The following is an 11,645-nucleotide window of genomic DNA, read 5'->3' as shown; positions in this document are numbered from 1 at the left end:
AGCTTTGAAACAGGTTTTCCTTGCTGCAATCACTCCACCTGTTAAAACGGGATATAAAAAGATCCCTTCCTAATACACATCCTATAGTGCAAAAATGTATTAAAAGGTTTATCTGAGTTTATCAAATAAAGTGGATAAAGTAACAGTCTCTTTGGTGTTAAGTTCCCTCTTTGTGTTTCCCAGACAGTGTTTCCCTTTTGAGCTGCAGTGGAAGGATAGTAACAAAAAGAGGAAACTTTATACTAAATAGGCTGTAACTCTGACAGATATCCCATTGATGTGACTAATTTGTTATGAGCAGTATGAACAGCAGGAATTATTACATCAAGAAAAACCTGTTTTAATAGTTACCTGACTGTTGTTTTAAGACAGACTTTAGAAAAAAAAAAGTACCTATCCTTTGAGGCGTGTACCTATGAGCATGATTTGCGACATCACAACTAGTTTGGAAGCTAATCATGGTCCAGTATCCAACTGACACAAGTGTGATGTAGAAACTTGAAACCTCCAGTGCACACACACTGGGAATGGACTTTTCAGTGAAGCGCTTAATAAATTAAAGCGAAAGTTAATATAGACTGATCTGTTCATTTTAATACATTTATATTCATGTAAATGTGATGATATCTGTGCTTATAGAGCCCCAGAGGCAGCACTGTTGTTCTGTCCAGTTAAAACATGAAGCTTCACTTTACATTCAGACAAACTAACGTGGCAGCTACAAGTGTTATATTTCATCTGTGAGAACCAACATTTATCTTCCTAAAGGAGTTATATCATATATCAAAATGCTACAGAGACATCAGAGCCAGCGGTAAATCATCAGAGCTGCAGATCAGTTCATCAGATCATTTTCTCCCAGGGATGATGACGGATGTTGACCGGCTGATCAGCGGAGTCAGGCTGCCAGCGGCTCCCAAATGTATCGCAGCAGATTTAAGAAGCAGGTGTTATTTGGATAAACTGACCACATATTGGGAATCTACATGAATACTCTCATGCCTGAAAAAAATATTCAAACTTAATAAAGTGACATGTCCTACAGCGAAAATTACAACAGCTTTTAGCATGGCTCATCTCCACCATTGACAGTATAGAGGATATTTTTTGGTCATGATTAAAATTAAAAGTCCAATTAGAAAAGTAAAAGAGATCAAATTAAAAAGATTATTATTTTACCGCACCACTAAAAATAATCAGGCCATAATTCAACATAAAAGGAAAAAAGCTAATTTAAAATGTAAAATGATCATTTGAAAATGTAAAGCGACAATGGAAAAAAGTAAAAATTTATAATGCAAAAGCTTAAATGGAAATACTCAGACAGAAAGCTTCAATTGTAAAGATGAAAATGGCAATGGAAATAGAAAAAGAGAAACATCAAATATGACACTCAAAATGGAAAAACTTAAATGGAAATACTTAAATTAAACAGAAAAAACTAATTTATTCATTTATTTATTTATTTTCATTTGCACTTTACCATTTGGCATTTGACGTTTGGCTTTTCAAGCAGTATGTAAATGAGGAGGCGTGGTCTAAAGGCTGCAGGGCGGGCTTTAGACGGCTGAGGTGCAGAGGCAGCTTATGGACAGCAGGGGGAGCTGACTGCTAAAGAGCACAGTGAGTAAACTAGAACCAAACTGCTGGTTTGATCAGCCTATTTTCACACTCTGGACATAAACAGCTCCATCCACTTCCCTCCGTAGGCGCTGCAGAGCACTGTTCACCAAAACCTCCAGACACAGGAACAGTTTCCTCCCTCTCACCGTCACACTTATGAACAGTACTGACTGTGGCACTGTGCAATAACCCAGAAACACTGTAATACCCACTGTATCTACAAATTACATATATTTAATGAGTCTTAAATACAAAATGTGCAATACTTTTCACTCACTATCGTATAGTTGAACAGGCTGTATATACTGTACATAACCACCTACTATATGTGTATAATTTTTTTTTTACCATTTAATATTTCTCTCAGCACTCTTCACTTCTCTGCACTATTTGTATCCTGTTTACAATTCACAGAAACGGTTTCACCTGTATATCAGGTCATTCTTTGTGTACATTTCTGAAGATTGTTGTGCTGTTATTTTGTTTAAGCACACTGAGATCCACTAAACCAGAGTCCTTGTATGTGCATAAACAAACAGTACTTGGTCAATAAAGACAATTCTGATGCTGATTTCTCTACAGTGTTGCATACAATACTACCATCTAGGTGTATAAAGCGGTATTGCAGGAAGTGTGTCAAAGAGTGTTGAGGTTTCGAATACTTTATTAAAATTAAACAGAAAAAAACACACAGTCTTTTTTTTTTTTACTTCATTCTCTCTTTCAGTTACTTTGCTTTTTATTCATCTTCCTGCCCTTCATCCCTCTTTTTTCCCATCCCTCTTTTTTCTGAGTCTTCTTTAGCCTTTTCTATCTTCTCTTCAGATTCTTTCTCTTCTTCTTTATCTTCATGTACAATCTCAGCTCCATCCCCTTTCCCAGGTCTGTCATCACCTTTCTCTCTGTTTTTCTCCCCATTATTCCCTTTTTTATTTTCCTGATTACCCAGGTCCCCACATTTATTTCCCTCCATCATATTTTCCACATCTTCCTTTGTACTTTTAGTGCTCTCTCCATCACCCTCTTTGGTGATGTCATTACTATCCTCTCTCTGCCCTTGCTTTTTAAGCTTTGCCTCTACATTTTCCTCTTCTTCTCCTTCTGCCTCTTCTCGCTCCCATACAACCTCCCCTCCTACACCTTCACATCTTCCCTGTTCTCTTTCTTCCCCATCTTCCTTCTCTGGCTGCTGGGTGTGCAGGGCTGCCACCTCCCACTCCAGCTGCTTCACCCTGGCCTGCATCTTGCGGTTGCTTGACTCTAATTCCATCATAAGTCGAGCTAGTTTCGTTTGTAGGATCTCCAAGTTGCTCTCCAGCCTTGTAATCTTGGTTTCGATTTTCTCTGCCTCCCCCTCCTCTGCTTCCCTGCTCTCCTCCAACATGCCCATCTTGGTGAGGATCTGTCTGCCTTTCTCCTCCAGGTGCCGTTTGGCTGCAGGGAACTCGGACAGCACATCTGTCAGGTCTTCTTTGGACAAGCTGAACAGGTCAGAGTAGCCGATGCTTCGGATGTTGGCAGTGCGACGATTGCCTGACCTGTTACCTAAAACAAAACGTTGTCATTTAATTCAAATTTGAAATAATCAGCAACATTTTTAAAAACCAAAAATCAATGAAAAGGATGTGATGTGAGCAACCCATGTTCCATTATCCAAGACAAACCCATTTCAGAGGTTAGGGATAGTTTGGGTTTTTGCAAGTCTTTCTTAATACAATACTGACATGTCCATATGTACATGGAAATGGGTCTTACTACTCTCCATACAGGCCCTGAAGCTATTCTCTCTGACTACACTGTAAGAGAAGAGGGACAAATGTGCATTCCAAAGTTTAGCTGAAGCTAATATGAGGCTTCAGCAGTCTGAGTTAGCTAAATTAGTAGGAATTCCCACTTTTTGTTTCTGTGGAATGAAGTTCCTCGCTGAGCTGTGGTGGAGGGATACATTCTGGTATTGTGTGTAAGTCTATTGATGTTACCCGGCTTTTACTACTGGAGACGTGCTCAGAGAAAACTTTGAAGTGAGTCTTTTTCTTTGCAGATTTGATGGCATTGATAGAGTATTTTTGCAGTGTTTTTGGACACTAATATTTTGGTAACAACCCGCTCTGAACTCTTTGAGTGTTTTGGTGCGTATGTGACACCTCAGAGCCGATCTCCAGCTTTTCTTGTTGTCCTCCAGACCTTGAATTGTTCCTGCCTCTGAGCCTGACATCAAATATGGTTCATGTCTGTGTTTATCTGAGGTGTTGTGAAAGAAACAAGAGATGACAACAGCTGCCAAAATTAACATAAATACAGAGTTTGTAAGCGTCAGTAGAATAGGGAGTTTTAAGAAAACACCTGATGAACACGGTCGTGTCATCCCTGGCTGACAACAGCTGACGAAGGGTAAGTGTAAATAAATATGTGGTTCACTTTGTAACAGGAGTAAAAAGCTGATTCCAACAGCAAATCTCCACATGACAACTAGAATGTATCTCTCCATCATAGCTTAGCAAGGAACATTCTGGAGTGACAAAAAGAGTGATTTTTCATACTAAACAGACTGTAACTTTGGAAGTCAAACTGCTGAAGCAAGCAATATTAGCTTCGGCTGAACTTTGGAATCCATTTTTGCACAGAATGAGGGCTATGGATTTTGTCCCCTATTTCTTACAGTTTAGTTGCATTCCTGGGGAATAGCTTCAGGGTCAGTGCGGAGAGTAGGAATTGTTATAGCGATGAAGACCTCTTTCTACATACATATGGGCACGTCATTATTATATTAAGACAGACCTGAAAAACCTGAACCTTTCCTTTAAAAGTACACAGCTATATTTAAGTCAATACAAAAAGATGAATATTAATTGGCTGTATCTATTAGTATTTTATTGACAATATGTTATTAATATTTGTAACAGTTGTGTCTTGTGACTCTGTGCTGCATGGCTTGTGGGTTTAATGTTGGATGGTATCATTTTACTGACTTTCAAACTATTTCTATTTACATTTTATTAAAATTAATATTATGGTTGTTGACATTGTACTTTACAGTATCAATGCTTACTGCTGCTCTGCATTGCTAAAGTGGTTAACGCATTTATGCTTTGTTGATGCAATGTTTTGCTGCTTCCTGTTGCTCTGCAGGGCTTGTGCACTGTGTAGAGAATGCTGATTTTGTCGCTATTGTTGTCATTTAAGTGTCTTAACCTGTCCTCATTGGTTTTACAACATCTTGCCAAAGGTCTGCAGTTGAAAATTAGTTGGTTAACAATTTAAGTCTATTTCACTTATGGATAAGTAAATGAAACTAAAAATAAATTAAATTTCATCAGCGGAAACTGCTTCACACCTCTGTTAAAAATAAAACATTGTACACCTTTCAAAATCCTAAGAGCTGTATTATGTAGTTATGTTGGCAGCTTGAATGAGTTGGGGTAAAGCATATAATAAGCATATAAATCAGAAAATAACATAGAGTTTGAATAGCAGAGACCCAAGAATTGAACCTTGTGGAACTCCAACTGTACCAACTGTAAGACAGGCAGCAACATTTACCACTCACTTATTCAAGCTTTAAAGGTGGGAAAATGATTGAGGTTATCAAGTGGGCACCTTCTTTTATCAGTGTTTCATCCTGGCCATTAATTCAGTCCAAATTAAAAGAGCCACAGTGTGTATCCTATCAAAGCATAACAACTCCTCTTTCTCAACTTCACTGCACTAATGACAAAATGAATATCATCTTCCTATTTCAAAACATGCATTTCACACCACATACTCATGTTATTTTACACTTCATTTGCACGCTGGTTCCCCAACCCCATTGCTCCACCTCAATACACTAGTTATTTCCTTTTTATGAGCTGTGTACAGAATCTTCCCATGCACAGTCTCTGAAACTCTGACCAATACCAAGACCAACTACAACCTACAAGCTGCCAAATTTCCAATCTTGACCAGTTTTAACACAGTGGGCAAGGTTTGAGCCTTGCTAATACATACACCACAGGGTGTCTCTTCTTTTGGTACCAAATAATGTTTTTCAGTTTGAATCACCTGTAATAGTCTAGTGTTATTAATTGTTGCACTGTTGAGTCAACTAAACTTCCTTTTTCAAGTGTATTTTTTTCAACTAAAATAAAAAGCTATTCAGCAGCAGCTTTTTGCTATAATTGTGTCATGAATTGGATCATTTTTCCTTCCTACATGAATTGATAAATGTTATATGAATATGTGCATAGTACTTAACACTTGACTTACCTTTTATATTGAGGATACTAATTTCTCCAAAGAAATTCCCCTCACTCAGCACAGCAAACTCTGTGACCCCGTCATCTGCTACGACTGCAAGTTTTCCCTCTTTGATTATGTACATTTCATGACCCACATCTCCCTTCCTGCAAACATACTCTCCTGGACTGAACACCTGCAAGACAAAATACATGACAATCTCTTCAAACTTGAACATCTTTTTTTTCTCTCAATGTAGGCTGACAGTGTGGACAAAGTAGAAGCAATGACACAAAAAAAGAACACAAATTCACAGAGGAACATTAAAATTGTACTTTATGACAGAGCTGAAGACAAAGAGCATCACAACACAATGCCTTGCCTGGTCCCTTCCCCTTTCCACTGGGTCCCATGGTTTTTGTTGTTGCTATCTCATTCTGTCCCAGTCTCACATCTTTGCTTCCATTCCCAAATTGTTACCTCCCATGTTGACTATTACAGAGTTTCTACCTAAAGAATCTCTAATCTCAGATCTGTCTAAACATGATAGGAAACATATTTAGATATTGATAATGTTTGGGCAACTCTTTTAACCTACATTGAACCACTCTTAGCTGTGAGTCTACAGATCTGGGTCCAACAGCCTGTGATTTCCGAAATTTAGGCTGAGCAAAGAATCATATCAATATGAACTCATACTAAAACTGCTACAGCATGTAAACCAATTGTCAGGTGAATTCTCTAGTGCAGCGCTGAGCCTGGGTTTTCCCATCCCATGACACAGTACAACATTTTCAGTCTTGCAATCTCTCTTTTTTTCCAAAAAAAGAACTGTATAAATGGGACAATGGTACAGTTGGCTCATAATTGAAATGGAATGAAATGGCAGGAAATCGCACTTAATTTAGGAAGAAAGAGTCACCACACATATTACATATCAACAGTGTTTCGCACATATGGATCATCAAGGATGTGTTCAAACTAGGGATACATGCCATTGGATTTTTTGCAGATGTGTGATATGCCGATATCACACATATACTCATTGTGGCAGATTGCCAATGCCGATACCGATATACGTACATATTTTTTTCCACCTGGCTGAGGAGACTTACACATGCAGTCATAGATTGTACTAGGTATGATCAAGAAAGACAATATATGGAGGAAGAACTTAGGAAGACTGGAGTTCGGGACATCAGCATTAAAACTTTAATGAACCTGCCAAGTGGGTTGAGCAGTAGACTTTTCTTTAAGTTTATCAGACAGACAGGATTAATAAAAATTTCGAAAATCCACCAAGATATTTGTCAGTTTGCAAAAGCGCAGGCTGCCAATTAAATGGCCGACTGTGACACATTCACTGCCAGCTTTTAAAAAAAAAAAAAAAAAACAAGGTACAAATCTCTTTGTGGTGACTGAAAGTGTACTGTTGCAGTGTATGCAGAATGCAGAATTTTCATTGCCAAGTACTTGATGAAGGAAGGAGTAAGCCTCCTGGAGCTCTTTAGAAAAGACCAAATCTCTGCTTGGCATGATAGTGAACCGTTAGCATACTGACAGGTCCTGTCAGAAAGAGCAGCAAGTGTCACAGGCTAGCAACAACAGCCTCGACAATTTGATTTGATTTATTGATTGGGACAGTGTGCAGTTTTAAACATTAAAGATGCACTGCACTGGAGTTAGCTTGAAGCTAATTTGCATCCATAGTCCCCCACAATCAAAACATACAACAGCACAACAACAAACAGTACAAAGCAAAACATTGACACACATACAGACAAATCAGTGTTGAATTCAGATGCACTGTTTCTGTTTTTATATTGGGTTAGGTAATAATGAGTGGAACAGAACATGATAAATGTCTACGTAAGCGCTGAAAACAAGTATAATATTATAATTATTATTTTAATTGTCGACCGGGACAATCCTTGACAAACCAGGACATCTGGTCACTGTACACTTTACTCAGTTGCCTGACAGACCTGCTGCTTCTTCCCACTTTAACCTGAATAACAAACTGGAGCTGGGAGGGTAGCGGACCATTAGCTGCAGCTTGGCCAGAGGGAAGCACCGCCAGCTAGCCTTTTCTAGCCTCCCTGCTAGCCCCAGCTCTCTGTGTGGATCCATTTGAAGTAATGACCCCCGGTTTGTCATTCATGTTAACGTGGGAAGAAGCAGCGGGTCTGTCAGGCAGCTGAGTGAAGCGGAGCCTGTGTAGGAAGTTCCGGGGCTGTAAGATTGAAACGGCAGCAGAGGAGAAGGTGACGAATCGGCCTGTCATATTGGCAGAAATGTTCATTTTGGGTCGATAACAATATTTCATTTTAAAGTCTTTATCGGCCAATACCAATGACATGCCGATATTATCACATGTCCCTAGTTCAAACTGACACTGCATCAAAAATGCAAACCCCTCGTACACTCCTGTCTCATGTTATTTCGTTTCCTCTCTAGTACCCATAGCTAGAGTACATATCCCCACCACAACATCCTGTTCTGAACACTCACTATCTACAACTTGAGCCACTTGTGCCCTTTGACTGCCATCATTTTTCCCCCCTGACCTGAGGTGTTAGTTTAAGCACCAGCTCCTCCAGCAGACTTTTCTCGCAGCTCTGGAAGATGGTGACTTTGGAGAGTGTGGGAAGATGAACGCTGACAGCAATCACTGTCCTCAGATGTACAGGCAGCTGCTGCAGGATTTCATTCTCTCGCATGATCTTCTTGTTGATGTGAAGATGCTGGTACCAGCTGTCAATGCGCTGTCGAAGCTCCTTGCTAATGTGATGGCTACGCAGGTAACCCTTCACCTGAAAGAGGGAAAGAGGAAATATTTTTCCATAAAATAAAAATAACAAGCAGCTAGCTACAAAATGTCATCAGATAAGAAGCCTTTCCACATTCCTTTCTTTCTGTTTACTTTGTGTGATAAGAAAATGAGCCTGTGGTGTAGCCATTTGAGAAGCAGGCAGGTTTCTATTATCCAACTTACCAGCTCATGGTTAGGAAAGAAGACATTATCGCGGTCCCTTAGACTGGTGATGACATTGCCAACATTGCCAACAATTGAGGCAAATACCAGCACAGCAATAAGCAGGTCTGTAATCATAAACAAGTACTCCTCTTCTCGCTTTGGTAGAGGAGTGTCTCCTACTGTGGTGAAAATCTGGGCAGAGAACCAGAAGCAGTAAAAGTATTGACGCCGCATGGAGGCAAACTCTGGGTCAGTGATGTTGGGGTAGACCCAACGATCGCTTCCAAAGCCGATGTAATTGGACAGTGCAAAGTAGAGACAGGCATTCCAGTGGATCAACACAAAGATGTAGATCATGAGCTTGGAGATACGGAAGGTGTTAGGGTAGGAGGTTCTCGTCTCCATGCGATCCAGGGCCTCGTTGAGTCGTGGCGTACGCAGAAGGCGGTTGATCCTCACCATTGGCGTTTGGATGCCAAAGACAAAGTAGAAGAAATCAGTGGGCAGCAAGGAGGCCAGGTCCCTTAAGAAATACTTAGAGTGCAGGTAGTGCTTCCTCAGCTGAGATAGGTCCTTGATCAGAATACCCTGCTCCAAGTAACCTGGAGAGGGAAGCACAAGGTTTAACAAATCCCATTGTGCACCTCCAGTGCTGTTACAATTACCCTATCAAAGCTTGGGCTGACCTCATTTGCAAGAATAAACAGCGTTCACGTCATGATTGGAAGAAAGCAATAGTAATTCCTATGTTTATAACTTGCAAGTGTTCAAGTCATCTAACAACTCAAGACAGTTGTATTATTGAAGAGTTGGACATGTGAGGGTTATTTCTATCCATTTATAAGGCATTTATAAGGCATTATATCCATTTAATTTGTATTACCTTTATTACCTTGAACCATGGACTTTAGCTGACGTGAGGCATGCCCGCTTGCTTTTTCTCATGCACTTCCGTATTATTTAGCATCATTTTGCATGACATGTTGGTGTTGTCCATGACCTGATTTTCTATTGCTTCTTTTTTTACTGTATCTACACTTTCTTCTATATAGTGTTACTTTATATTTCATATTTAGTATGACTGTACAATGTGACAAAAATCAAATCAATCAAAAATCTTAAAAATAAATAATTCACCTGTGTGAACAGTGATGATCATGTCAGCCATATACATGAGGTCTGACAGATAGTCCAGTGTAAGCCACACAGGTAGGTAGCTCAGTGCAATTGTAGTGAAGCATGTCCTAAGAAAACATAACCAATAAGAATCGGTCTCAGGGGATGTCAAATGATTACAGGTTATATGATTACTATATGATATTCATCATATTCCGTGCATGTACCTTAAAATGATGATCACCCAGTTGTAGACAATGGGGAGGATCATGACCTGTAGCCAGACATAATAAAAATGTTCTGCTGGATCAACCATCCATTCTTTCCAACTGAGTGAGAAATGATGACAGAGACAAGGGAGAGGGAAATGACACAGATTTACTCCCTGATCAGTCATACATGAGGGGAATTACAAATGTATTGTGGTTCATAGTTATCATGTCCAAATGAATTTAGTTAAATTTTTACAAAAATCTAAATTACATCTTAAGTGCTTGAAATTACATCTCTGTATCTGAAAATTATAGGATTTTGCTCTAGTTGAATTCTAAAATGAAAACACCTGCCATAGTGGGATGAACATGATTTTAACTTTTAACTTGGTTATTTTGAATTCTTTCTTACATGCCATAAAAACACTAGAAAGCCTATGATTTGGCATACTTTTTTATCCCACAATTAATCCGGAAGATCCAAGAACAATGTTAGAATATACAATTGAAGGACATGTTTTTAGAGTACATTAGAGGTAGTTGGACTTAGAGTTTTTAATCTCTCATCCACAAGAGGTTGGTTAGTTCTTCACCAATTCAGAAGCGATGAAGTCTGAATAAATGAATAAATTGTGTAAATAAGTATCATCACACTAAATCTAGTTGTCTTCAGTTACTACTACCATCTGTTTATCTCCATATTAAGAATTGTTATAAAGAATAAAACTTTTTTTTTTCAAAACTGTCTAACCCATACTTAATTACTCACTTAACTTTCAACTTCTGACCCAGATTGCTGCTACGTTTCCCTTCGTCCTTGTTGACGCCATCTTCTCCTTCGTCCTTCACTTTCTGCCTCCGATGCCACCTGAGCAGTCTCTGCCATTCATTACTCCTAATACTTACATCACCTGTTTTATCCATTCTGCAGTCTTTTGTCCTCAACTAAAACATTTTCTCAAAGTGAGTATGGCTACTGCTCTTAATTTTGGTTTCCCTTCTGCCTGAGCGTTAAAACGTATTGGACAATAATTCAGACAATGTGTTGATGTGCATCAGACATCATTACATGGTTCACCTAACAACAAACCAGGTCTACCTACGCACTGCCTGGTGATGCTGGTCTCTATGGAAGAAACCCACAACAGATGCCATGTGTCCTCTGGGAATTTCTTCCTCCCCCCCCTAGCAAAAGGGAGAAGTCCTCCTCTACACATCTTAGAGACTGCTTTAGACAACAATGACTGGAGTATAGAGCCCAAATGACAGAAAATGTGTCACTGTCAATAAAAATATACAGAATGCACTGTGTCGGTTCTACACGTATGCCACATTAAGAAAGAAAATATTTTTTATTTCTAATAGAAAAAATCTGGTCACAATTAACTGTTCACATAAAAGAATATAAAAGTAAATTTGATATGGAATTTAAGAAGTTATGGACATATAAGCATGTGGATATGCTGGTGTGGAAATGTACAAATTGAGTTTAATGAAAAGAT

At 39.0% G+C, this 11,645-nt stretch overlaps 1 protein-coding gene across 1 annotated transcript; it reads right to left on the bottom strand.

Annotated features, from left to right (window-relative positions):
* Positions 1-2,325: 2,325 nt before the first annotated feature.
* On the bottom strand, positions 2,326-11,465 carry cnga4 (cyclic nucleotide gated channel subunit alpha 4). Its single transcript, XM_067604472.1, has 7 exons — positions 10,913-11,465; positions 10,159-10,260; positions 9,953-10,059; positions 8,834-9,417; positions 8,406-8,651; positions 5,869-6,034; positions 2,326-3,168 (listed from the first exon to the last, which is right to left on the bottom strand). The coding sequence occupies exons 1-7, from the start codon at positions 11,065-11,067 to the stop codon at positions 2,363-2,365; spliced, it is 2,166 nt and encodes a 721-aa protein (XP_067460573.1). The 5' UTR covers positions 11,068-11,465; the 3' UTR covers positions 2,326-2,362.
* Between the last annotated feature and the right edge of the window lie 180 nt (positions 11,466-11,645).

This window comes from Thunnus thynnus, chromosome 11, assembly GCF_963924715.1.
Source record: "Thunnus thynnus chromosome 11, fThuThy2.1, whole genome shotgun sequence".
NCBI lineage: Eukaryota > Metazoa > Chordata > Actinopteri > Scombriformes > Scombridae > Thunnus > Thunnus thynnus.
This window is presented reverse-complemented; position numbering and strand designations above follow the sequence as displayed.

Coding starts and splice junctions, on each gene's coding strand:
- cnga4 (XM_067604472.1), bottom strand. CDS start 11,067: ATGGATAAAACAGGTGATGTAAGTATTAGGAGTAATGAATGGCAGAGA. Junction 6,035..8,405: donor TGCTTAAACTAACACCTCAG/GTCAGGGGGGAA, acceptor TTTGTCTTGCAG/GTGTTCAGTCCAGGAGAGTA. Junction 3,169..5,868: donor TAGTATCCTCAATATAAAAG/GTAAGTCAAGTG, acceptor GTTTTGTTTTAG/GTAACAGGTCAGGCAATCGT.